Source organism: Ixodes scapularis, unplaced genomic scaffold (assembly GCF_016920785.2).
Source record: "Ixodes scapularis isolate PalLabHiFi unplaced genomic scaffold, ASM1692078v2 PGA_scaffold6__148_contigs__length_123643588, whole genome shotgun sequence".
In the NCBI taxonomy this organism is placed as follows: Eukaryota; Metazoa; Arthropoda; class Arachnida; order Ixodida; family Ixodidae; genus Ixodes; species Ixodes scapularis.
Window position 1 is genome coordinate 46,753,022 of NW_024609881.1, and position 26,803 is coordinate 46,779,824.

A 26,803-nucleotide genomic window follows, 5' to 3' on the forward strand; every position below is an offset into this window, starting at 1 on the left:
GCACTCCTGCACTCCTAATTTTGGTATGTATTAAAGCTGATGCCTCCCTTTTTCGCTCTTGGAAGTTTTCCCACTTTGATTCTACCTCCGTTGGCAAGGCTCCCCTTTTATTTGCCCACCTATGCTCCCTAGATGCCTCTTGGCGCTGCAATATGGCTACTTTGACCTTCTTATCCCACCAGCTTTTTGGTTTGTGTCTTTGTTTTTGCTGTCCTCTTTGTTTAATTCGATGCTTCTCTAATTCTCTTTTAAAGATTCCTATTAGATCCTCATATGCCCATTCCCTTTCTGGTTGTTTCGATACTATGTTCTCAATGCTTTTCGATACTTTTTCTATTTGAGCTTCAATCAGTTTAGGTTTACCCGCTCGTTCCTGGGCTTGCTGCTCTGGTTTAAATGCACCAAATTGAATCTTAATTCGTTTGTGGTCACTCCCTAACCTTTTGTTCCTTCCTCATCTATTTCCATACTTCCTAACCTGGCATACAGTTTGTGGGACATGAGGCAGTAGTCTATAGTTGAGTGCGAGTCGTTTCGTTCCCACGTTATTTTGCCGTCGCATTTTACTTGAGTATTCACTAACACTAGGTCAAGGGCATCACAGAAATCTTCTAGCAACTTTCCGGTTGTATCTGTGAGTCCATCACTCTTCTAAATTGGCATTCATGTCTCCTATCATAATTCCTCTCCTGAGATATCGTCATCAGTGACGATGACGATGCGGATGACGTCATCAGTGACGTCCCTAATGACGTCATCAGTGACGATGGCGATGCCGATGACATCACTGATGACGTCATCAGTGACGTCACGCGTCCCATAATGCACCGCGCGGTTACGCCGAAGGCGACGCCGACGCCGCTCAAGCCGGAAACGGGCGCCTAAGAGCTGCGCTCAAAAAGAAGCAATAGAAACGCTTTAAAAAAAAAGGGGGGGGGGGGGTTGTGTTAGAACGAAATTCATATGAACTTCAACATAGAAGGGATGACGAAGTGGCGCAAGCTGCCACCCGTTACAAAGGGTATAGCCATTACCATCCATCCATCCATCCGACGCTCTAACGGCGGCGCTCGCAGCGTCTCCACTTTTGGACTAGCGAGCGTGTTCGAAAGCATAGTATAGAGAAGTGGGTAATCCAATCTAACAAGCTGGTCCTTGTAGGTCGCCTTTGATTCTCAAAATCGGGGGTGTTTGAAGATAGACGATCTTGATCTTCTATCACCGTCATTAGTGAGGAGAAATTGGAGCTATTAATACTGCCACTAGATGACTCTGACGTTTGAGAAGGGTCAATTGCCGGTGTTGATGTTTGTCTCGTGCAAAAGCTCCCTTTTACGGCCGAATGAATGAAACTTCCTGTGTACGTCATTCGACTTTGTATTTTTATTTTCTCGTATTTTGCGGAATGTTTTGTAAAGGGCGCTGACCTTGTTCACCTTTAAAAGGTGTTTCTGACGAAGTCATTTTTAGACTTTAACTATAATATTTTCTCGCCTGTACGCCCGTTTTTACACGGAAAATGTATTCGGCTACACTCATTATTTTCAGCGTTGCCACTGCTCATGCCGGTGATGTATCGATCCTATTTATGTAGATGTTTCTGCATGACTTTTTTCTAAGTTACGAAAAACCAAATTTTTATTTCTCTCAGGATAAATCCTTCGAGCTTTTTGGCAAGATAAACAGTTATCGTGGAAATTCCGAGCACGATATTGCAGACGAGATATAATTTGCATTACGGCATGCACCACATTTCCAAAAGGTGTAGGGTTTAAATTGGCTTGGGTAGACTTACTGCACTGATTTTATTCATAGATTTTTTTATAGTCGCTGACAAATAAGACGCGCACGTTGTGTCGTAATATTATAATCTTGATTCTTACTTCTTGATTGCCTCTTCCGTGTTCTTACTGGATGAGAAGAAATAAAGAGATGCTCGCCAGTCAGCACGCCCTTCACTTCTTAAGTTGTGAGTGATTATAGAAGTGGAATTTAATAATTATATGCCGCTATATCTTCCGATCACAGGACGGGTTGATTCGGACACTTTAGTACGTTGGTATTCTACTATATCCAAATAATGTGTTCAAAGACACAAAAAAAGTAAAATTACGACTAGGTTAACAGAAGCCAAGCGATTATTTGTTTTTATATCTGTGACAGAAGTTGCAAACGAAATTTTAGTACTCTTAACCACATATGGTGATTATTTGTTTTATAGATTTGTCAAAGTCCCTTAGCTTATGCAGCATCCTTACGTGCTGCTGGCTAAAAAACAATGGTGCCTGGAACACGTCTCCAACTGGTGTGTTTACCGCGTTCTGAAAAATTTTCCTTCGATTTCCGCAATTGGGCGTCATATGAGTTTCATGCCGTCAGCCAAGATCCTCCCGTCGTCGCAGCAGCGGTGGTACGAGCAAAAAATACGAGCGTTCCATCGTATTTTTGGCCGGCAATTATAGCACCAACCGCCAGGGTCGCGACAGCCAAGAGCAGGACACTTCGGCTCCTGTAAGATCGTTTGTTGCTACTTCGGTATTCTTTTAAGATATGGGTGCCATAGGACCCTGAATACAGCAGTAGGAGACGAGTTCTATAGACATTGCACTCCATACTTCAGTCAGCCAAAGGGCGTCAAAAACAGATAGAAAGCGAAACCGGGGTCATCATACCGGAAGCAGATGTTTTCTTATTCAACGGCTGACGTACGTCAGGTCTACGTAAAGATCAAGCACTTGGTTTCTCCAATTACACCTACAAATTATGAGAGGGTGCTAATCTGGTTTATTAATCCGGAACGATAATTGCATTGTACGTGCACGGAATGCACAAACATGTAATTTTTTTTTTACGATTTTCAAACTGCCAGAAACTTTTCGCGTGAGGTTGGACACAGGAGAAAATTACTCTTCGCGCTTTTCTTAGCCTCTGTTTGTTCAGATTAGGTGTACCATCGAAGTTACTAAATATAACAACAACAATGTGACGTGCTGGGCTAGTTGGTTTGAGGTGAATGTTTTGGGAAGGAACAGCGGCAAAGGAACTTGGACGTGAGTAAAGAAACAAACACGACAGGACGGCGCTGAGTTAACAACTGTTGTTTATTACACAAAAGGGGGAAGGAAGTAAACAAGAAGCATCTTAATCAGAAAAAAAATATACACAGATACACACGCCAACAAAGCAGCATATTTTGTCACGATAGGCCAAATCAGTGGCTACGTAATGCCCCTCATAGTCGATTGCAGATACCCGAATTCTTCTTCAGACAACGCCATGACGGTTCGCTGACGCATTTCCCGCCAAGTTCTGATATAAAAAAAGGCCTTGATAATTTTCCTTGTCACTCTGTCTCTACGTCTATCTAAAACAGCGACTTCACTACAATTAGGCTGGCACTTGCAGTCCCCGCAGTGTTACTACCTTTGCACTGCAGGGAGTGCAAGTGCCAGCCTAATTTTAGTGAAGTCACTGTTTTAGATAGACTTAGAGACAGGGTGACAAGGGAAATTATCGAAGCCTTCTTCATCCTAGAACTTGGCGGGAAATGCGCCAGCGAACCGTCAGTGTCATCTGAAGCAGAATTTGGGTACCTGCGATCGACTATGACGGGCATACGTAGCCACTGATTTGGCCTACCGTGACAAAATGTGCTGCTTGGTTGGCGCGTGTGTGTGTGCATTTTTTCTGATTCTGTTACTTCTTGTTTTCTTCCTTCCCCCTTTTGTGTAATAAACAACAGTTGTCAGTTAAGCGCTGTCCTGTCGTGTTTGTTTCTTTACTCTTGTCCAAGTTCCTTTGCCGCTGTTTGTTCCGAGTTGTTTACTAAATATATGTGACCGCCCCAAAACGATGTTCCATTGGTCACGGGACCACACATTTAAAAGACTTAAGAGCGAAAAGTTTAACAAATATCCAGAAGATTTTCGCATGAACAGTCACAAAAGTGTTGTACAAAAGATCAAGATTATAATTAATACTGATAAAACGTTGGTAACAAGGTAGTCTACATTCTTCAGTTCTTTTGTTTTATGTTATATGTCACTCTAATAGCAAATTGAAGCCAAGTAAAGTAGCATATCTTCTCGTGAGCTCTATACTGAGAATGCATATGAAATGATAAAAAGTGTAAACTAAACGCCCAATGAAGGACCCCCCCCCCCTCCCCCCATCTTCCAAATCTGCTCCGTTCAGACTATTCGCATCAGGATAGGCTTGCTGCCCGTGGTCTGCTATTATTGCATTATATTCCCACCCTGCTGACATTGCACAAGGGCTTTTTTTTAAGTTAATTGTTTTTTTTGTTTTTTTTTTGAAAGGAAACTTTTCAGGGAGATTTAGGCACCATTTATTTTATAAGAATGACACCGTGACTTGTGACCACCGTTTTGTTTCTTCCTCTTTACCGAGAAGTTTGTTGCGAGTATGGAACGGTCGGATAACAGGAGCCGTTACGTTCCAGGTGTCGTGTATCCGGTTCTGATTGAAAGCAGAAGCGGCAACTCAAGAGGCGCTGTTCAACTTTCTAAAGACTACGTCATAGACTTGGAAGTGTCCAGTGTATTAGGGGACAGTCTGTTTTTTAGCGAGGCTGAAGATGGAGAGGTGAACCATGAATTGGTAAGGAAAGTTTACATTTCCCAAGAAGGCATGCTTCCGCCTCATGGTTTAAAATTCAACTTATTTAACTAGAAAATAAACATCCCACCTGTTCAGTCGCTAAAAAGATATTTCATCTGTCCGCTAGTGCCTTTGGAAGTATTCGTATATTTTAACCTGCCATTGAAGCAGAATTGTCACCGGTTTTAAGAAAGCATGCTTGTTTAAATGACTTGCCGACTCATGTTAATGTATTGATTCCTGGCGTGCATGCGGAAGAATTACGACAGTTGATATCATCGAGATTTGTTTTTTTTTTATTTTGTGTATGCTCACATAAAATGTGATATCTTTTTTTCTTGTTAAACACCAAACATATTTTTGTGCTATTGATGTTCTTATAATGATTACTACGTTCATAATACTTTTATTTGTAGTATATTTACCTAAGTTTCAATATGTCACAACCCTTCGCTAGTTTCAAGTGTAGTTTTAACGACCCCTCATTTCTTCTATGTGAGAGATACCGAAATAAAAACACCCACGATTTCTTTTTTTCGTTCTTTGAGAGTGTTTTACTTTCTCGATAATTTGAGGAACAATTCACTCCGATATTTGGTGTGCGTCTTGTAGAATTTCATTGATTGCAATTATTTACTGAGTTTTTATAAAATGGCACACTTTGCAAAGAATAAAAGTTCAGAATTTCAACCTTAACCATTATGTATATCACTTCGCAGTTTTTAGAGCGCAGCTCTTAGGCGCCCGTTTCCGGCTTGAGCAGCGTCGCCGTCGCGGTCGGCGTAACCACACGTTGCATTATGGGACGTTTGTCATAATGACGTCACACGTGACGTTACAAAGGTCATGAGTTACGTCACCCTCATGACGTCACACGGCGCCTAAATTTTGAGGAAAAATGTTCCGCTCATTTAGCAGGAACTTTTTAAGCTAAATGTAGCGGGAAATTTTTCTGCTGAATATAGCGGGAAAATTTTCTGTTAAATGTATAGGGAAAGTTTTCAGCTCAATTTAGGGGCAATTGTGTCCCTAAATTTTGTGGAGAAATTATTCGGTAATTTTTTCCGGTAATTTTTGCGAGAAATATTTTCCACTAAATCTAGCAATAAAAGTTTTCCGCCAAATTAAGCGGCAAAAAATTTACGTCATACGTAGCTAGAAAAGTTCCTGCGAAATTTAGCGGGGAAATTTTGCCGCTAAATTTAGTGAAACAATTCTTTTCCAAATTTAGCGGGGAAATTTTTTGCCAAATTTATTGGGCAAAGTTGCCGCTAAATTTAGCGGGTAATTTTTTTTTACTAAATTTAGCGGGGCAATTATTTAGAAAAAATGTTTCGCTAAATTTTGTGGGGAAATTTTTCCTCCAACTTTAACGGGGCAATTTTTTCGCTAAACTAAGTGGGGGAATTTATATTTCCGCCAAACTTAGCGGGGAAATTTTCCCACTAAATTTAGCGGGTGAATTTTCCGGGAAATCATCTCACAATATGACAGTCGATTCTCCTACGTACCCTCCCCTCCCCTCCGCACCCTTCCCTCCTCTTCCTCAAGAGCTGCGCTCTAATTCGGCATAACCGAGAATTGGAAACGTCTTTAATTTTTTTACCCATGGTATGTTATTTTCAGATGGATACTACAGACATACGTAACAGTGTTTATGAAAATTCGGAACACAAAGCATCATTTACAATTACCGAAACAGTTGGGGGAATTGAAATGGTATGCAATATTGTTTAAAGTATATATTCGTATAGGAACAGTAAATACGATTATATAAATATACGGGAGGTTATGCAATCATTATTTATAAATCCTCTATTTGTTAACTACCTAGTTTTTTCGCGAAAATTTTTGTAAACCTGCAGTACTTTTTTAAGTTTCGTAAAAATGAAGGTGTATTAAGCACATTGGAAGTTGACGTCGCCACAACGTCTAAAGGATGTCATTTACGAAGAACCTTAAAAATAATATTAAGAAAACTTTCTTCATAAGTTGTTTCCTTACCAATTGAATTTTTATTAAGCATACAATGTTTGTTTAGCAGATGCACAAACGGTCTCCAACGTGCAATGTTTACAATATTTATAAATTTTACACTTTTTTAACAGGAAGGATACCTAAACTTTACACATGGAATTGAGCCATTGCGAATACATGACAAATCCGGCCGAATCCCCCACAGAATATTTCCGCTCCCGACGCCTGAGCAGAAGATCCACTTTGAAAGTGAGTGACACGATCAAAAACTAAACTAGATATTTGCTGAAAATTCGACCTTTAAAGGCTAGACCTTACGAAGCGCAAATGCCTCGAGGTTTTCAACGAGCGACGAATCTCTACTTTCAGCGTTCGCTCCGCGAGCGGCGTCAGTACTTGGACGCTCTCAGTTCTTTGCCACCTATTCTCTCGTTGAATTAATTGACCTCACGTTTTTTGTCTAGCAACATATTCTGTTTAAAGCGTGGCGAAATGAGCACATTAATTGATTATCGCTGGAAAATGAAAAGGAGCAGTGTTTCCAATGTCGACGGCCCCTCGGCTTCTTAATTTTTTTTGTTTGCATCAGTTCAACGGCTCATGTATTGGTGATCTGAGTATGTAATCCCATGTTCAGAGTATTTAACCTGTGTATAATCTTAAATTGTACCGATATCTAGCACTTTCTGAGTGAAGGGAAGAGGTCAGTGGTTTGGCAATCGGAAAGAGGCTCTTGTATCCCAATACACAAGACAAAACACTTTAAGTGCGTTAAATGTTGCCGTTTTATTTTGCCTAAATAATTTAATTGGTAGCACTTAGGAGTTACGAGAAAATGTGTCTACAAATGATATTTATGACGCGGAATATAGTGAAACTTAGAGCGTTCCTTGTATTTTTACTTAATAATACTAGCCTCTTAGGTGATGCAAAAAAAAAAAAAACACTTCGTCGTCTTCTCATTCAAACAAAAAGAGTTATCTACTTTATTTCGGCATGGTTCAGTTTTGAGGTGATGGTATTTAAAAAAACACATATCCGCCCACATCGGATATTTTGAACAATTTGAGAAAATTATCTTGAAAATACCTTAACGACTGAAAACCGCAAAACGGGCCAGCAAAAGACAAAAACAAAATTGACAGCAAAACACGAACTGTTCTTCTATGATTTTGATGAAGGAGCATGCCTTCGAAAAGTTATAACCTTGACTTTGATTACTTTTTGCATTCAGTATCGCTATGATGTTTACAGTTCCCGTTGAAGAACGTTCCGATGAAAGTTTACCGCCAAAAAGTAAGTTTATTTTGTTTGTAAAACCTTCAACATTCCTCAGCAGTCCTCTCACCGAATTCTACAAACCCCAAGGCACCAGCCGCAATTCCAGTTACATGCGCAGCATACGTACTGGCCATTTTATAACTTTCATGCAATTTTATGTACGCACTTTAAACTCTATTTTTTCTGCTCTAGGTTTTTGCTTTGAAATATTTCGGTAGAAGTCAGCACGTGCTGCGCGTGTAACTGCAATTCGAGATTGCAGTTTGATGATATAATAAATTTTGAAAGTCTTAATTGGAGAGACTGTTTCATCATCTGCACAGGAAACAAGAACAGCTTATCATGGCATTGTGCATATGAAAATAAAAATTATTGCATAGTCAATTCTATAATTGCGAAGCACTGAGAACATGTCATGATTTGAAACCTTCTAGATGACACTGCAGAGCCCCCAAGCGAGTGGCGACCCGAAATGTACGTTATGTTTGACAGTGTAATACACAAGTACCTCAAGGAAAGCAAATATCTACAGACAAGATACATCATAAGGCTAATGAACATTGTGCGTATGCTTTTCCTTTCTTCGTCAGGAATAATATAGTAATGTCAGTTCTTTTTGATCAAACCAAAAGTGCTTACTGTAGCTTTCGTGCTCCGATTACTGACGCCCGTTCCAATGTCTTATTTCTCTCACGCAGGTGAATGCAATCTTCAAGACGGTTCGCAAACCCCGAATAAACCTCCAGCTTGTTGGAATATTCCGGTTTAAGGTGCGCATTCATTGCTAAACGCCCACACTTCAGTATCTTTAAACTTGAAAGTCTTGTTATATCTGTCAAGGGTGCAACACGATTACAAATCCAAAAGTTTTAGGAGAAAAAATGCGTGTCATTCGAGTGGCCTTTTCTTATTTGAAACCGTTTTGATCATACTGCGCTATGGAAAAGCGACTCTTAACCAGAGTGGAAAACCATGACGATTTATTTAAGTATAAACGATTGGATACCTATGATTTAAATCAGACTCATTTGCGTTATACCAGAATAATTTATTTTAAATGAATGTAGCTATAAAATAGTGCACTTATAATCACTAGATGTATCATTGAACATGGCAGATTGGCTAATAAGGTCGTCCAATCACTGAAAATAATGCAGATGAAATAGTTACTGTCAATTTAAAGTACAGTTTAAGTGACTTTTTTTAGTAAATTTTGACATTGTAGAACAAAACAGTTTAAAATTGTTTGGTTCCGATCTGCTCAGACAACTGTTTTATGCCTGTGTTCAGCGTGATATTGTCACGGGTGGTGACCAATAAACAAGAAATAAGCAGGAAGAAATAAACGTTTAATGTGGAGAACTTATGCCAAAAATAAAAGGGGTACAAAAGATAAGAACAGCGTCGCTGGCGTCGAAGTCGGCGTAGCAGCAGAGTCGAACCCTGGGGCGAAAACTGAATCAGGATTGTCAAGCGGGCCCCTTACGTACACGCGTTGGTTTCTGGAACAGTCGGCCTAGAAGGTTCGGTGACGAGAACATTCGCACCTCGAACAAGCAACGGGATATTCTCGAATCTACTAGAACACTAAATTGCAAGGATAAACAGAAGACGCGTCGCTCCCAGGAATCAAACCCGTGCACTTCGCGTGGGAGGCAGGCACGATAACCGTGTCGCTCCCAGGATCGCCCCCATGCACCACAACACAAACAACAAACAAAACAAAAAAATTAATAAACATAACGGCAAACTAAGGAGTCATTTGGAACGCATAAGCTCCACAGTCCTATCGAGCGTAGTACGGCTTCAGGCGCACGACGTGGACAACTTCAGGGCGTGGTGGGCGGCGTGATGTTCTTGTCCCATCGGGCATCACCTCGTACTTCAGCTCCCCGAGACGACGAAGTACCTTGTATGGTCCAAAGTACTGTTTCACCAGTTTCTCACTGAGGCCGCGGTGACGGATGGGCGTCCTAACCCACACCCTGTCTCCGGGCTGGAAGTTGACGTCCCTGCGACGAAGGTTGTAGCGGCCGGCGTCAACGCGTTGCTGGGCGTCGCGCTCTCATTGTCAGCTGGCTCATGGGGCAGCATCGCGTCCAGCATGGTCGTTACCTTCCGACCATGTACCAGCTGGAAAGGTGTGAACCCAGTGGTCTCTTGAACCGCCGTATTGTAGGCGAACGTGACGTAGGGCAACACCTCGTCCCACGTCTTGTGCTCTACGTCGGCGTACATAGAGATCATGTCGGCGATAGTCTTGTTGAGTCGCTCCGTCAGCCCGTTGGTCTGCGGGTGGCGTGCAGTGGTACGATGATGACTGGTGTGACTGAGCCGGAGAATTTCTTGGATCAGCTGTGCCATGAACGATGATCCGCGATCTGTAATCAGAACTTCGGGAGCGCCGTGCCGGAGGACAATGGACTTGAGGAAAAACGTGGTGACTTCAACCGCAGTCCCCGAAGGAAAGGCTTTCGTTCCTGCGTACCGCGTGAGGTAATCTGTGGCGAAGATTATCCAACGGTTTCCCAGGGTCGACGGCGGAAAAAGACAAAGTAGATCCATTCCGATCTGCTGGAACAGTGCAGTTGGCGGAGGAAGTGGCTGCAGGAGACCTGCCGGCTTCGTCGGCGGTTTCTTGCGTCGCTGACACTTGTGGCAGGATCGGGTGTAGAGGTGGACGGTTTTGGAGAGCTTGGGCCAGTAATACTTTTCACGAATACGGGCCAATGTCCAGCTGTATCCAAGGTGTCCGGACGCCGGGTCGTCGTGACATCCTTGAAAGATCTCCTCTCGAAGGTCGGTCGGAATTACCAGCAGCCACGGCGAGTTGTTCTACCCGAAGTTCTCTTTGTAGAGTACACCTCGTCGAATGGCGAATGGTTGCAGGGCTCGTGAGAAAACACGGGGCACGGTACTCACGCGCCCTTCCAGGTGCTCGATTAAGGCGCGCAGCTCCGGATCGCCTCGTTGACGTCGTGCCATGTCATCCGTGTTCACTGCCCCTAGGAAGCACTCGTCGTCATCGTCGTCACTGCTGCCGGAAGGTGTTTCGACAGGGGCCCTGGACAGGCAGTCAGCGTCGCTGTGCTTGCGTCCTGACTTGTAAACCACAGTCATGTTGAACTCTTGTAACCGGAGGCTGCATCGAGTGAGTCGTCCTGACGGGTCCTTGAGGTTCGCAAGCCAGCAGAGCGAGTGGTGTTCCGTGACTACGCGGAACGGCCTTCCGTACAAGTACGGACGAAACTTGGTGATTGCCCAAACGACCGCAAGGCATTCTTTCTCATTCAGTCGTGGAGTAATTTCTCTCTGCCTTGGACAGTGTCCGACTTGCGTAGGCGATGACTCGCTCGGTGCCTTCTTGTACTTGAACTAGTACCGCGCCAAGTCCTGCGTTACTTGCGTCAGTGCGAATTTCGGTGTCCGCATCCTGATCGAAATGTCCAAGACCCGGAGGCGTCTGGAGTCGTCGCTTCAGCTCGTCGAATGCCTGCTGTTCCTCGGCCCATTCGAACCTCTCGGCGTCCTTCGTGAAGCTTGTGAGTGGTGCGGAAAACCTTGCGAAATACCGAACAAAGCGACGATAGTAGGCACAAAGTCCAAGGAATCTTCGCACGGCCTTCTTGTCTGTCGGCGCTGGAAATGACGTGACGGCGAGAGTCTTCTCTGGGCGAACGCCTTCGTTACTAACCACGTGACTTAAAAACTTCAGTTCGTCATGGGCGAACTGACACTTTGACGGCTTGAGGGTGAGTCCGGCGGTCCGTGTGGCTTGAAGAACAGCTCGGAGTCGTCGCAAGTGCTCGTCGAAGTCGCTGGAAAACACTACGACGTCATCGAGGTAGACGAGACAGCTCTGCCACTTCAGTCCTGCCAGTACGGTGTCCATGACACGCTAGAAAGTTGCTGGCGCCGTGCATAGTCCGAAGGGCATCACCGTGAACTCGTACAGCCCATCCGGCGTTACGAAAGCTGTCTTCTCTCGGTCCCGTTCGTCGACTTTGATCTGCCAGTAGCCGCTCTTCAGGTCCATCGATGAGAAGTATCGAGAGTGGCGCAGCCGGTCTTAAGTGTCGTCGATGCGGGGGAGTTGGTAGACGTCTTTCTTCGTCACCGCGTCCAGCTGCCTGCAGTCCGCGCAGAACCTAAGCGTTCCGTCCTTCTTCTTAACCAGTACGACTGGAGAAGCCCAAGGACTGCTTGAGGACTGGATTATGTCGTCGTTCAGCATCTCTTGGACTTGCTCCTGGATCACCTCCCTTTCTTTGACAGAGACTCTGTACGGCATCAGGGTGGCCAGTTCCGCTTATTATAAGCGGATTTGGGCTTCTTTTTTCACTGAGTCGCTGGTAGATCTTCCCAGTCGCTTGTCGCGCTTTTTGGGCTTATTCGCGTTTTCCCCGCAAATATTATTTTATTGCTCGTCATGCTCATTCACAGCGCGTTTGTCGCCAAAAACACGAAAAACATCCTGACCGTTTGGCGCCGCGGTTGGTTGGCGCAAGCTACCGTCTGTCACAAAGTACAAAACAATTACTATCCATTTACAATGTTTTGGCGTCTTGCCCATCTTGCCAGTCGGCAGTCGCGGTCGTCGTGCCTAATTGCCATTGTATTTTGCGCAAAATGGCTTCGAAGTGGTCGAAGTATGGCAAAATATATTGTAAGAAGTGAGAAAAGGAAACACAGCTTAAGGACTGACTGCGACCAGTCACCAGAGACGATAAAAAAGCAGCGTGCAAGTGCGAGATCTGCGCTCATCATGCCGACCTCATTTAGCACATGGCAGCAGAAAAACACGTGAGGAGCTCTCGGCCACTTTCCAGTGCACGTTTGACTACTATGGGCTTCACCAAGTCGTCGCCTCGAAGAACTATACCAGAACTCGAGCTCAACCTGGCATGTTACTCAGACCCCGTAATCGCAAGTAATAAGCTTGTGCTTCTCGAAAAAATACGCGGACAGCGAGGTATACACGACGTTTTGGGCGGACGCCCTTCCGCCGGATAGTGGCATGGCACTCTGACTTCGTATTTGAGCAAGTTCGCTTTCGTACTTGAGCAAGTTCTCTTTCTTATTTTATTATTACGAAACTATTTTCAAGAATGTGTACATTTTCTTAACTTTCGCTTGTTTTGGGCTTCTTCACAAAGGTCACGCCGCTTTTTCTGGGCTTGGTCGGATACAACTATTTGCTTATTCGCTCGGCCGCATCTGGCCACTTTGACGGCGATCGATGCACAGGGCGCGCGTCGTCCTCGGTAACGATGCGGCGCTTCGCAACAGCGGTTTGGCGCACCTTCGACGACGACGCAAAGCAGTCGCGGTATTCGGCGAGGAGCTTAATCAGCTGACATAGTTTTGGGCCCGGGAGATTAGGGTCAATGTCGAGCTGCGCTGGTGTGTGTGTGGCGAGGATTCGTCAGTAATGGCGGCGATTTCGGCGCCATTACTGACGCCACACACCACGGCGCAAGTTTCGGAGTCCCTCGACGTGGCCAACGGCTGCACCTTTCGTGAGGTGTTGCGCTTCGTTTCGGAAGTTCGTCATGAGGACCACAGTGCGGCCATCCTGAAGTCCAGCTACCCCTCTTGCGACGCCTATTCCTCTTCCTAGAAGCAACTGGAAGTTGCCTTCTAGGACAACTTCGCCGCAGGTAGCTGTATCGGTCACGACGGGTACGAGAACACTTGATCGCGGCGGCAGGTTCACGTGGTCGGCAGCGACTCGGACGGCGGCTGATGCTGTTTGGGGTTCCTCTGAAGGTGGCACAGGTGTCCGCAGTGTCGACCTGTTTTCACGAAGTCGATGACGGCGCCGTATTCAGACAGAAAGTCCATGCCGAGAATGACGTCCCTGGCACAGTCTTGTAAAATGACGCATTTCACAGGGCACGTCTCACCATGGATTTTGACGCGAGCGGCGCATCTGCCTACTGGTGTGATGAAATGCCCTCCGGCGGTTCGTATTTAAGGTCCATCCCACGGCGTCGTCATTTTTCGCAGGCGGCGAGAGAGCCTCCCACTCAAGACTGAGTAGTCTGCTCCGGTGTCCACGAGTGCCGATGCGTCGAGGCCGTTGATAACAACGTTTAGGCTGTTGGACACCGTTGCAGGGACGTCGGTACGATGCGGGGCTTCGGTAGAGTGGGAGCACTCCGTTGTTCTTGGAGGCTGTTTGCTTCCGTCTTTTTCGGCATTGTCACTTCCAGGCGTTGCCGCACTTAGTTTTCTCGGCGACGCAGGGGAGATTGGCTCTCTCGGTGGGGTCGTTGCGCTGGGGACGTTGAACGTCGTGGCGATGGGGAGCGGGCTTCACGGCGGAGAGACGACACTGGGAAGGGCGAGCGGCGGAGGTACTCCTCAATGTCGCGAGGGCGTTCGTCGTATCTTGGGCGCGGGTCGCTCGGGTGGAACCCGCGCAGCCCCAGTTGTCTGTAGGGGCATCGACGGTAAATGTGGCCGGCTTCACCGCAGTAATAGCACAACGGGCGTCGATCGGCCGTCCTCCACACGTCGGTCTTTCGTGGCGCTGCTCGTTCTGGGTGGGCGTGCGCCCGATCTTCCTGGCGTCGGGAGAACCTCGGCGCTGGAAGTTCACGTCGGGGTGGTGCCGTGACCTGGCGGTGATCTTGCGCGGTCGTTGAGTCATGGCGGCGTAGGTCAGTGTCGGTTTTTCGGGTGCGGTCATGGTGACAGGGGCACCTGGTAGGAGCGCTCGCTGAACCTCGTCTCGGACGACCTCGGCAATGGAGATTGAGGCCGGGCGTTCAGCAGTCGGCAGAAGCTTCCTAAGCTCCTCCCAGACGATGTCGCGGATGATGTCGCGAAGGCCGGGGATGCTATGGCTGATGTCGTAGCCCGATGCGGAAGCAGCAACGACGCTCGAGTGCCGATGGTAGTGGCTGGCTCTTGCGAGGAGGGCACGTTCCATGTTCGTGGCCTCCGTGACGAAGTCTTCAACGGTGCATGGGGGGTAACGAACGAGTCCACCAAAAATGTCATCCTTGACACCTCGCATTAAAATCCGCAGCTTTTTTTCGTCGGTGGCTTGAGGGTCGGCGCGAGCGACCAGGCGCAAAACATCCTCGACGAAACTGGTGATAGTCTCGTTTAACCCTGTGTCCTCATTCGAAGAAGGTCCTCGGCCTTCTCCCGTCGATATTGGCTGGCGAATGTCCGTCTCAGCGCATCCTTGCAGGCGGTCCACGAGATCGAGGAGGTCTCGCGATTCTCGAACCACTGCCTGGCCGTCCCTTCGAGCGCAAAGTAAAGACTCTGCAGGCGCTGTTCGTCCTTCCAACGGTTGTGCTGGGCCACTCGCTCGTACTGCTGTAGCCAGTCCTCGATGTCTTCATGAGGCTCACCGTGAAAGGACGCAGGCGTACGGGCAGCAAAGGGTAGGACAACAACGGGTGGACTGACCATCCTCGCAATCTTCTTCTTTGGATTCTGCGGCAGGGGTCCGAGTTCAGGGGGTAGGCCTTGGTTACGGCGACTTGACCGGGCCTTGGTCTGGTCTTCTGCGAAGGGTAGCCTCCCTGGGCTGAGCACGTCACTTGGCCGGCGTGTTTTCGGAGGGGTAGGGTGCACAGGCATAGAATGCAGATACCCGGCACCTCCACCAGAATGTCACGGGTGGTGATCAATAAACAAGAAATAAGCAGGAATAAATAAACGTTTAATGTGGCGAACTTGTGCCAAAAATAAAAGGGGTACGAAAGATAAGAACAGAGCGTCGCGGGTGCCGAAGTCGGCGTAGCAGCAGAGTCGAACGCAGGGGCGAAAACTGACTCAGGATTGCCAAGCGGGGCCCCTTATGTACACGCGTTGGTTTCTGGAACAGTCGGCCTAGAAGGTTCGGCGACGAGAACATTCGCACCTCGAACAAGCAACGGGATTCTCGAATTTACTAGAACACTAAATTGCAAGGATAAACAGAAGACGCGTCGCTCCCAGGAATCAAACCCGTGCACTTCGCGTGAGAGGCGGGCACGATAACCGTTGGGCCATGGCCGACGCGCCTACTGCGCGCGCGGCAATATGAGTATTTTTGTTTTGTTTATATTTTATGATAGACAAATGGTAAATAATAAAGCTATTTTGAGATTATTTTTGTGAAAATGCTTTGATCTTCATTATCGTAGCGAAACAGGTCTGATTGAAATCACGATTGAAATCATGATAGAAATACCGAGAGGAACATTACGTCTATGCAGACTCTGAACATAATTACTTTATCTTTTTCATGGATTCATCTAACTACTCCCCCCCAAAAAAACGCGAAGAAAAACGAAAAAAAAAAACCACAGCCAATTGGCGCCTCGAAGCACGAAAGAACAATTGGGTTATTTTTCTTTTAAGTTTTATAAACAAAAAGTTACGAGCAACGTAAATCCGTCACCCGTTACTCCGAAATACGTAACATAAATACATTACCCATTGCTGTCTTGAAAAAAGTAACGAGTAGGTTACGCGTTACCGATAAAAAGAAACACATTACCGGTAACGTCGTTTTTTGTAACGCGTTACCCAACACTGGCGATGAGTCATAAAACGCAGAACCGTGTATGTGTCGAAACACGTAACTGTAAGTCCCCATCGCAGTAAAAAAAATTAACGTTGCACTCTGAAATACAACATTACCTAATCAACAGTGAGACATCAGTCAGGGGAGATTTTCGAGTTTGTACAGAGTGACACGCAGAAAACAAAAGTGTCTTTACCTTGAAGGTTGCATAGGTCACGAACAACGGCAAAATGCAAACTGAACGGTTACGTGTTGTTGCCGTTACACTTTATCAAGATGCGCGGCTTCGATTTTGATTGAAGAGGACAATGTGAAAATAGATCACGTAAGTTTCTAAATTCAATTAGTCTTTGACGATCTAGACATGAAAAAAACCACTGCATTTGTTTCGTTCCTGACTTACTCTTACTAGCGCCACCAGGTATATGCTTACGGGCCGTCAAAATGCCATTGCACATTTACGCTCCTTTCACTTATAGGCGACCATAACCATGCAACACACGAGCCGACGCTTGTGAGGGACCAGCTGCGCATGGCGCTGAAAGCGTCAGCAGCACCCAACCCGAATACGGCCGTGCGAAGTTTGTTTAACAAGGAACTTCTCGAAACCTGCTCTGCAGTATCCTTCCATATGGTTATCTATATCACGTCTACGAAGTATCATGCAAAGTTAGCTAAACCAAACCACTAAATTTATTCTCGGTGCCAGGTGAAGAAGCAGCAGATATACCCATGTTTGCCAGCCTGAAGGATGCAATGGTAAAGGCGCTCAGCGCAGCCACCGCTTCCTTCACCAACCGACGGTCTGCAACTCAACGACGCCCACAACAGAAAAGCGCAGAGCCCTTGCTATCATTGACGACTCCTGCGATGACTTCGCAACACGAGATGACATGCAGCGGCTGTCGTCAGCCACAATTATTTTTGCGGACGCGACGTTTCTTTGTTGTATCTTACATGCTTGATCAACTTGTAACTGCGTGTTGTAACTGGTCGGAGTGCATAGCGCAGCCATTTACTTTTTGTTGTCAAGTCGGTTAGCGACAAATTTATGTCCGTACGTTTGATTGGTTATACTGTCATTGACGCCTGCTGGGATTGCTTCATCGACCCCTCAAAGTTTCGTGACGGGTTTTGAGCAGGCGCTTATTGTTGGAATGTGCGGAGTATTTGACCAAGCTTCTCATCGCGGGAGTCACTTTCATTTTTGGGCAAAACCTGTTGGCAGCTAAAGGCGGTCATTCGTAAGCTCATGTCACTTTCCTTTGTTTCGCCTTCTCACATCCCTCGCCCCACGGCGTTTCTGCGTCAGGAGGGTATATTACTGGGAGTTCGGAGCTTATGGGATAATTCGATTACTTTGACGCGAATCGGATGAGTGTCATTTTTCACCTGGAACAGGGTAACCACCACCGAAACGAAGGATTTGAACCAACAGCCATGTGGAGGCATGGCATTGAAAAATCAAATCCGTGACGGGAAGAGCGCACCCGAACCCCTTCGCGTTCATTGATTTAATCGAGAGAGACGAGGCCCAAACAAGGGTCATCCTGCTTCATTTTGGAAGCGGGGGACGCGTTCGTGCGCAAGACCACAAGTGGGCTAATAAAGTCAGACAACTGGCGGATATTGAAGTTCGATTCCAGAGTAATGTCATTTCGTATTTTTTAGAGCGCAGCTCTTAGGCGCCCGTTTCCAGATTGAGCGGCGTCGCCGTCGCCGTCGGCGTCGTTGCAACAGCGCGGTGCATTATCGGGCGCGTGACGTCACCGATGACGTCATCAGTGACGATGCCGTGCCGTCACATGACGTCACTGATGACGTCATCACGATGACGATGACGATTCGGTTATCGTAATCACGTGACCTAACAGGGGTCACGTGAACCCCGTGAGGTGACGTGACCCTCGTAAGGCGACAGCGACGCCGCTCAGAGGGGGTGTAGCAGACAGGATGAAAAGGTGAGGAGGAGGGAGGAGGGGTATATTCTTCCCTCAGTACCCTTCCCTCCTCTTCCTCAAGAGCTGCGCTCTAATCCGGCGTTACAGGAAGTTGTAAACGGCTTTCGTTTTTTTTATTTTTTTTTCTGAACTATGCCCAAACTCTTTTTTTGAATATGAGCATTGCTGAGAGCTTTAGCCGGAGAAATAAGTGTGTGAAAAAAGTTGCAGTTGATTCGTTGTACCAGTGTGTGATGTGTGAGAAATAAAACCAAGATACGTTTGTCGCAAACAGATGGTATCCCTTTAATCGAATGCCGAACAATTGTTTCAAACAAGCCTGAAAGGAGGGAAGGGAAAGGGGGGGGGGCTAGTGCGTGCCTGTACACATATATCTGATGGTATGTTGGAGCCTCGAACAAGGTAAGAAAGGAGCGTCGATCTGTGTTGCAAACAAGGGTTCCTATGATTCGGCTAGGGTAACAAATAAACTGCTTATTTCCGCCATGAGCTAGCACTATTTAAATGTCGTGATTTTATAGCACCGTGTAAATAAATAAGAAAACGAAAACTTGTGTATCAAAGCGATAGCGCCACGGAAGAGCAATCGGGGATATATCTGTCTAAATCAAAGTTACAACACTCTCTGTTCGCGCAGTCAAAGCCATTGGTTTTAGTTGGAAGTAACCGTTCGTTTTCTATTTCAATTTTGAACAATTTGTATTTTCTCGTGACACATGGCGCTGTCAGATCAAAACTGGCTCCTTTCTAATTCTTTTTCGCACAGGTCCGTATGTTTCATTTAGCTGATTTTACTTAGTAAACTCAATGCCAAGTATTGCACAATTTTATAAACAACTAGACCGAGACATATTATTGCATCTAGAAAGTACCACTTTTCGATTATAACCAAGAACCACCCTTTTCAACGGCGGTGTAATTTGAAGTTGAAAACGTAATGAATATAAATATTTTCGTTTAATTCTTTATGCTTACAGACGAAAGAAGATGAGTATTTCATTGTGGAGGAAGATAATATAGTCTCATCGCATGAGTCACTAAGAGCCTTTGGACAATTCACAGCAAGCACCACGTTTGCAAGGCCTGCCGACTTCTACTTTATGCTCGTTGGGTAAGCGATATCACGTAATTCAGCGTGAGGTCGAGTTGTGCCGTTTCGCAGAAATAACATATCATAGTTTCTTATGGCGATTCAATGCTCACAAAGGATATATAATATATTAAAGCGATCGTGAAAGAATTTTTGGGTTTACAATAAATAAGCACCGTTTAGATTAAATCTTTGACGTCCATAACGAACGAAACACGGATTAGCTTTTATTTCAACGCAAAAGTCGTAAAAAATATTTTTTGACACAAACGAGCACAGTGTGGTGACAATACGAAGCGACTGAAAGAGGAACTGCGGAAACGAACTCAACACCCCGAGGAAAACCTGAAGCAGTTCATATATGTCATCAGCAGTTACTACGACAAGATCGGCGAGCCTGTGACAGATACGCAGAAGGTGGAGAGGGTACTTTGACAGATGGGGGCACTCGCAGTTCCGAGATCTTGTTGAAGAAAGGACCTTTTTCAACGCTGAAGGAACTCGCTGACTCTGCGGATGAATTAATGGAGCCCATGTGGCGACGTCTCTAATATGTACCCCCTCCCAAATTTCCAAACCAAGTGGCCCGGGTTTTGGCGTTCCAAAGTCGAACGGCGACTCCAGTGACTCGTCCAGTTCCAGTGACAAATCAGATTATTGCAGCCTAGACCACGCCCACCCTTGCTGCTCCAAACGCGTATTCCTGGTGCCTGCATCCGAAGGCCCTGCACCCTTCGTACTTCAGGAACCAACTCGGTGCTGTCGCGACGCACAGCGTAGTACCGTTCCACGTGGGTTTCGGCAGCCCAATCGGACAGCAGGCCGTGCCCCAAGAAAACAGCTATGATCGCCAGCTATGCTTAGTAGAAGAGCGTGTTGGTTGGTTTGAAAGATGTAGTTTTGTTGTCCCTGTTTTAATTGTTTATTCTTTCTTCATCCATGATGAAAGATGTAGTTTTGTTGTCCCTGTTTTAATTGTTTATTCTTTCTTCATCCATGACATCGCCAGCTACTGTGTCACAGGTGCGGGGGCGTGGGACACATGTCACCGTGTCCCACGGGCGCAAGACGGTGCCGGGGCGGACCTCATTGTTTTCGCTGCAACGAGCCCGGACATATGCAAGCGAGTTGTCCGGGAAACGGCGGGCAGTAGACGACATACCGGCAAAAGTCTAAATGTCAGTGCGGGTATACTGCAGCAGCCTGTCAAAAAGAGCCACTTGCGGAGCTTCGCATAGGGGACAGTATCTTTCACGGACTCCTGGACACCGTAACAAGCGTCAATCTAGCAGGATAGGCAGTGATTGAGCCAGCAGTGGCTGGAGGAGCGACTGTTCGAGAAGAACAGCACTGGCTTCGTCTTCCAGCCGGTTGGTCTCAGACAGCAAGCACCGTACGATGCCTAGTGCATTGGACAGGGGGATCACGCAAACAGCGATCCCTCTTCATGCCAGGACTTTGCAGGGACATTGTGCTAGGCAGTGACTTTCTTAACGCTACTGGCATCTCCATATATATTTCTTTGAGTGCTTGGACGATAGGGTCTGAACAACACAAGCTTGTCCCGTCTTCCAAGAGCGAAATCTATGGAGAAGACTCCAGTCAGACCAGTAACAAACAAGTGTACAGATTAGAGAATTTGTTCGCCCAGTCCAGTGAAGGCCCTGGTGTGCGGAGAGAATAGCCTGCGATGATCAGTTTCTACGAAAGAATGACAGGCCTCAGGCCTACCATAACAAGAACATGGCTACAAATGCTCGGCATCTGCTGCACGACAACAGTCCTGATGTTGACTATGCAAAGCATTCGAATGTTTTAATCATGCTGGCAAATTTTGACGCACTATTTGACAAACGGCCTGTCTGCAAGAGACTGATGGAGCACACCTTCAAAACTGGAGATTCCGCGCCGATTCGCTGCAGGCTTCGCCCGATTGATGCCCACAAAAGGCAGATAATATATTCGTGCATCGAGGATCTGCTGCAGCAGAACTTGATACAGCCCAGCTTTAGCCAGTGGTCCTGTGCCCCAGTCCTGGTTGCGAAGAAGTCGGGAGTGTACCAATTAGCTATGGATCACCGGCCGCTCAATGCTAAAATTCAAGTTCCCGTAAACCCAATGCCACGGACAGACTGGGTACTGGCAGAGTTTGGCAGAACTCAGTGGTTCACAAGCTTCAACCTGTCCCAAGGCTTCCTCCAGATTCCTGTACGCCACAAGGATATCCCCAAGACTGCATTTATATGCCGACAGGGCGGCTATGCATGGCAACAGTCGCCGAGTGGAGGAGAAAGAAGCAGCGCAAGGTTGTTGTTGGTTCCGGTGGTTGGAATGAGCGGCCATGATTTATGGTTGTCTTAGATCAACTATTTAGTTGACGCTGGAATCTGACAATGTAAAAAAATCCTTATGACCAATGTGCCATTGATTTTATTTATGAATAAAAATGCACAAGTTTGTTTCACTTGAATGTTTGCCAAAACTAGACTATTGGATAGATCCATATGATAATTGCATTCAATTTAATTGAAAGAGTGTTCAGCACAACACTATAACAATATTTAACGGAAAAATACAATTAGCTGGCGGCGATTCCGAAAAGTTTTCAATTTCTCCTTCCTCTAGAGAAGGCAAATACAGCGCACAGAAGAATACATAAAGAATACAGGACGAGCGCTAAACCAACGACCCTCAGAAACATACAATATAAAAACGACGCAAGAACAAAAAGAAACCGACTCAATCATAATCAACATTCGCATTTACTGAAACGGGAGGTTGTAAATTTTGTTCAAGCAGACCGCCTTTTTGTTAGGTGAAAAACGCCCAAAGAGGAGCTGTTTTAACTTTCAAACGACCTGGAAAGCTTTGATATGCCTTTCTTAAGTCATCGGTATCATTCGCACTACAAGCAAACAAGCGTTCCACTCGCACTATACTAACACCATCTGAGATTACAGGTGCAAAACAATTATATGTATTCTTGTTTTCTTGCAGACAATAACACATTTTTATCTTTATTTCGACATAGTTCAGCTATTTGGAGGCGGTATCTAGTTTGACACATATGCGCCGGTATATGTCTAAATGAAATGTGTCCAAGAGAGGAAACATATGTGCTATTATGTGTCATTTCTTCGTATTCGTCTTTCTCTGCGCTGTAGTTACCTTACCTAGTCATGAACCAACTCGCCTTCATCGCCCCCTTAGCTACCCTCGTACTTCGGTTTGACTCAACCCAGTAAGACTGTGTAAAGAAAATTTCAATCTCAAATTAAAACATACCCCCTTTTTATGGGCCGGTAAAATTTATTTTATGGCAAGGCGACAAGGAACGTGGGGGAAACGTTTAATTCCCCCTCGAAACGAGGGGTAGAGGTGTATAGTTTCGGCTAATACGCGCTGCCTGCTACAAGCTATTCTTGTCATTTTTCCGACGATATCAAAGTCATTTTTGTATTGAATCAGAGTGGTCTCAATATTTCAGTATTAAGCTGTCACAAGCGTCACAGCTTTAGGTTTTAGAATTTCCTGGCAGCAGATATTAAGAAACAATATCAAGGTAACAAAATGTATTGTGCAAAGGTTAAGTAAAATCATTGATTTTGCTCGATTGTTTATGCATAGTAAGTGAGGTTAGCGGATCTCTAATATTTCATGCGGTTTCTTAATGTTCTTAAAAATAAAAAAAAAAAATCTGCTTTTCCCGATAAACACCTTTTTCCACTTCATATGATTGAATGAAGTTTTTATCTGCAACCTCTTCGTTAGGTCCAAAGCAATGGCTTAGAGAAAGGTGTGGTAACTGCCGTGGGTAAATATCATATTCAAAATCGAGTTTTTAGATTGGCAAGGCGATGGGTAAACGCAGACGACAATATTATCATCAGCGTTATTGCAGTGCCAACCTTGTACAGATTGCACGGGTGGTAACGTCAGAGCCACTGCCCTTCCCAAATGCTCCACAATTTCCTAAAATTAACGAATTTAGTGCTCTTTGATGACACTGAACTACCTTCTAATAGGAATGATATGTTTTTTTTTTCTTTTTCTTTTATAAATGAGAACGTTCATTTACAAGTTACCTCTGCTACATTCGCACCGTCGTGTAAGTCACCTGCTGAGATCACATAAGTGTAGCGTTCACGGTTTTTCTGTAAAATGACATGTAAAGCCTAAAAAGCAGAAATTATATGTACAGTGCGCCGCAATATGAAAGACCCACTAAGAGCGCTCGGCCACGCGCTCCGAGTGGGTCTTTCATATTGCGGCGCACTGTACGTACAGAGTTGCACGTGATTAATGTTCATAAAAGCAGGAATGGGCATAATTAGTATTTTTATAATTGCATTTCAGGCGCCGCTTAGGGACACGCAACAAGAACACTAATAAAGTATCTCCTAATGTTTACGGTAAGAGAGCGGGGTCAGAAGATGCTCCGGACAACACATTTATGCTGAATCTTGAAAAAACCAGAGTTTTCCTGGTATTTCCGAGAGATGTCTAACGAATAACGCCGTTTCTGCTAATTAGCAACACGAATTACTGAGTGGGATTTGTAAGTTGTTCGCCGTTTTCACGGAAGGTGACCTTTACTGTATAAAATTAGCATAAGCAGTTACAGAAAGTTAAAAAAATGTTTTTAAAAGACGTTCTGGCCACTTAGTTCACAAATAAAATTGGACGAGAAGGGTTGTCGTCAGATGATGATCATAAAGATCACATTCAACAAATATCTCTTGAAAATTTCACTGATATTCGTGGTGAGATTTCTACAATACCAAAAGGAAAAATCAACAACAAATTATGACTGTACATTTTTCTTATGCGTAAAACTGTAAGGCCGGAAGTGTACATGTGACCGCAAAAATAGTGTATTTCATGACAAAATAACATAAGCATTGCCCAACGCTTAGTGCCCAACAAACGGAGCTCTAACGGTACAACCTGATGCCACAGTTTTAGAACTCACTGTTAACAGATTCAGAAGTTAGAACGGATTTTTAAATATTTCCACTGGCAAAATTAGTCCTGTTATCGATACCCGACGTCACTCATCTTTATGCGTTGGTGGACTTCGTTGACTGACCTCGTCTAATTGTGAATTCCCTAAAATGTTCATAAACTTTTAGCCAGCAAGTTTGGAAACTTTGGCATCAGGTTCGAACACCGAGCTCTACATTTAGCCAGAGACTGAGAGTTTAGTCACTCGTAAATTATTTTTTCGCTTAAAAACATTTGTAGATGTTCGTTTGCGCGTTTGTTTGTTCATTTGTTTCTAAAGGCACATTTCCTCTTAAAGGGCCTCTGAAAAAAAAAATTTTTTTAAACAGATTGGTTGAGACACGCGTGTCAAAAACAAACTATACGTAAAAAAAGTGAAAGCCGTTCACAACTCCCTGTAGCACCGAATTAGAGCGCAGCTCTTGAGGAGGAGGAGGGAAGGGTACGGGGGGGGTGAAGTGACCTGGGGGGTCACGTGACCTTGGGTCACGTGAAAATGCCAATGATGTCATCAGTGACGTCACTGATGACGTCATCAGTGACGATGACGATGCGGACTCCGATGACGTCATCAGTGACGATGCGGACTCCCATGACGTCATCAGCGATGGTGACGATGACGATGCGGATGTCGGTGACGTCATCAGTGACGTCACTGATGACGTCATCGGGGAGGTCACGTGACCTCGGCGGGGGGTCACGTGACCCTGGGGGTGGTCACGAGACTCGGGGGGTGTCACGTGACTTCGGGGGTCACGTGACCTCGGGGGGAGGGGGTCACGTGACCTTGGGGAGGGGGTCACGTGACCTCGGGGGAGGGGTTCATGTGGCCCTAAGGAGGTCACGTGACTTCGGGGTGGTCACGTGACCTCGCGGGGGGTCACCTGACTTGGGGAGTCGCGTGACTTGGGGAGTCACGTGACTTTGGGTGTCACGTGACCTTGTGGGCCACGTGACCCTTGGGTAGGGGTCACGTGACCTCTGGGGGTCACGTGACCTTGCGGGTCACGTGACCTTGTTATGATCTTGGGGGTCACGTGACTTTGGGATGACCTTGGGGGTCACGTGACCTTGGGATGACCTTGGGGGTCACGTGACCTTGGGTTGACCTTGGTTACGCCGACGCCGACGGCGACGGCGACGCCGCTCAAGCCGGGAACGGGCCCTTAAGAGCTGCGCTCTAAAACATTTTTAGAACAATATTGATGGCGCGAGACGCCCTTTAGTTGATAGTCACCTGCTTTCCACTTGTTTTCTCTCTCGGCTTTTCGGGCGCGTTGAGGAGAGGTCGATCGGCTTCGCCTTCACGTTGAGTTGGAAAAAGCGAATTTCATCACTTTGAGCGAAGGACCATTCCGTGATGTAATGTACTTTGAGCTCAGAATTCCAAATAAATTTCTCGCCGTCAATATTGCTCTAAAAATATTTTTCGCGTAAATTTTTTTTGGCACGCCAGATTGTTTTCTTTTTTTTTTCTTTCAAGGGCCATTTAAGCTCGCCACCCGACCTCTAGATACGGCTTGAATCCTAGGTATTCAAAAATTTTGCAGAAGCGCTCACGCCTAATTTTCACTTTTAAGTGGCTAAACGTCTCATATTCCTAAATTTCCCTTTTCCCAAAGTGGATGACATTCACTTCGAAGCGTATTTCAAGAGTTTGAAAGAAAAAAAAAACGTTGTTGAATGTATTTGGCAATCAGCAGATGCATTGTTATTTCCAGGTTCCGCCTTTACCGGAATGATCTGTGTGAGTGGCTCAAATGTAGGAATAGCTGAGGAACGACCTCCTCTTTACTATATGTTCGGCACAATAGCCCACGAAATTGGGCATTTGTAAGTATCCTGTCGATTCTCTTATATGCACATGTGTTGAACATATGATTCGAGAAAAGCTTTTTCAGTCACCGTCATCGAATCCCATGTTTGTTATCATCGCCACGGACAATGCGATATGGGCCGATAGGAAGGCCGAGGAAAGAATCACTCGGGCAACAACCTTGACCATGATGTGCCCCGCTATGCGTTTCTTAATCTGTCCCTGATTATAGTGTTGAGCATTACATGGTTTTTTCTCAACATGAACGATATTTACGCAGGCTCGGGAGCACGCATGATGGAAACGGTCCCGTGGGACATATCAAGAATCATCCTGGTGCTGTGGACTGCAAGTTACCAGAGAAATACATGATGAAACGTGCGGGGCATTATAGACCACCTTTCACATTTTCGAATTGTAGTGAAGAGGGGATGCAATTTGTTTTAAAGTAAGCATATGCTTGAAGTTCCCTAGGTGCTGGCATCATCGGAACTTTCTTATTCTATTGACCCGTGACAGTT

General features: G+C 45.7%; 1 protein-coding gene across 1 annotated transcript in view; it reads left to right on the forward strand.

Moving 5' to 3' along the window:
* Positions 1-1,493: 1,493 nt before the first annotated feature.
* The window catches only part of LOC115328605 (venom metalloproteinase antarease-like TtrivMP_A), a 39,357-nt gene continuing 14,047 nt past the window's right edge, over positions 1,494-26,803 (forward strand). Inside the window, exons 1-11 of the mRNA XM_040206712.1 lie at positions 1,494-1,568; positions 4,463-4,620; positions 6,247-6,339; positions 6,729-6,846; positions 7,852-7,893; positions 8,313-8,440; positions 8,577-8,648; positions 19,350-19,483; positions 23,819-23,874; positions 26,188-26,299; positions 26,563-26,730. Coding sequence (XP_040062646.1) covers positions 1,520-1,568; positions 4,463-4,620; positions 6,247-6,339; positions 6,729-6,846; positions 7,852-7,893; positions 8,313-8,440; positions 8,577-8,648; positions 19,350-19,483; positions 23,819-23,874; positions 26,188-26,299; positions 26,563-26,730 — 1,130 coding nt within the window. The 5' untranslated portion in view covers positions 1,494-1,519. The remainder of the gene's footprint in view (positions 1,569-4,462; positions 4,621-6,246; positions 6,340-6,728; positions 6,847-7,851; positions 7,894-8,312; positions 8,441-8,576; positions 8,649-19,349; positions 19,484-23,818; positions 23,875-26,187; positions 26,300-26,562; positions 26,731-26,803) is intronic.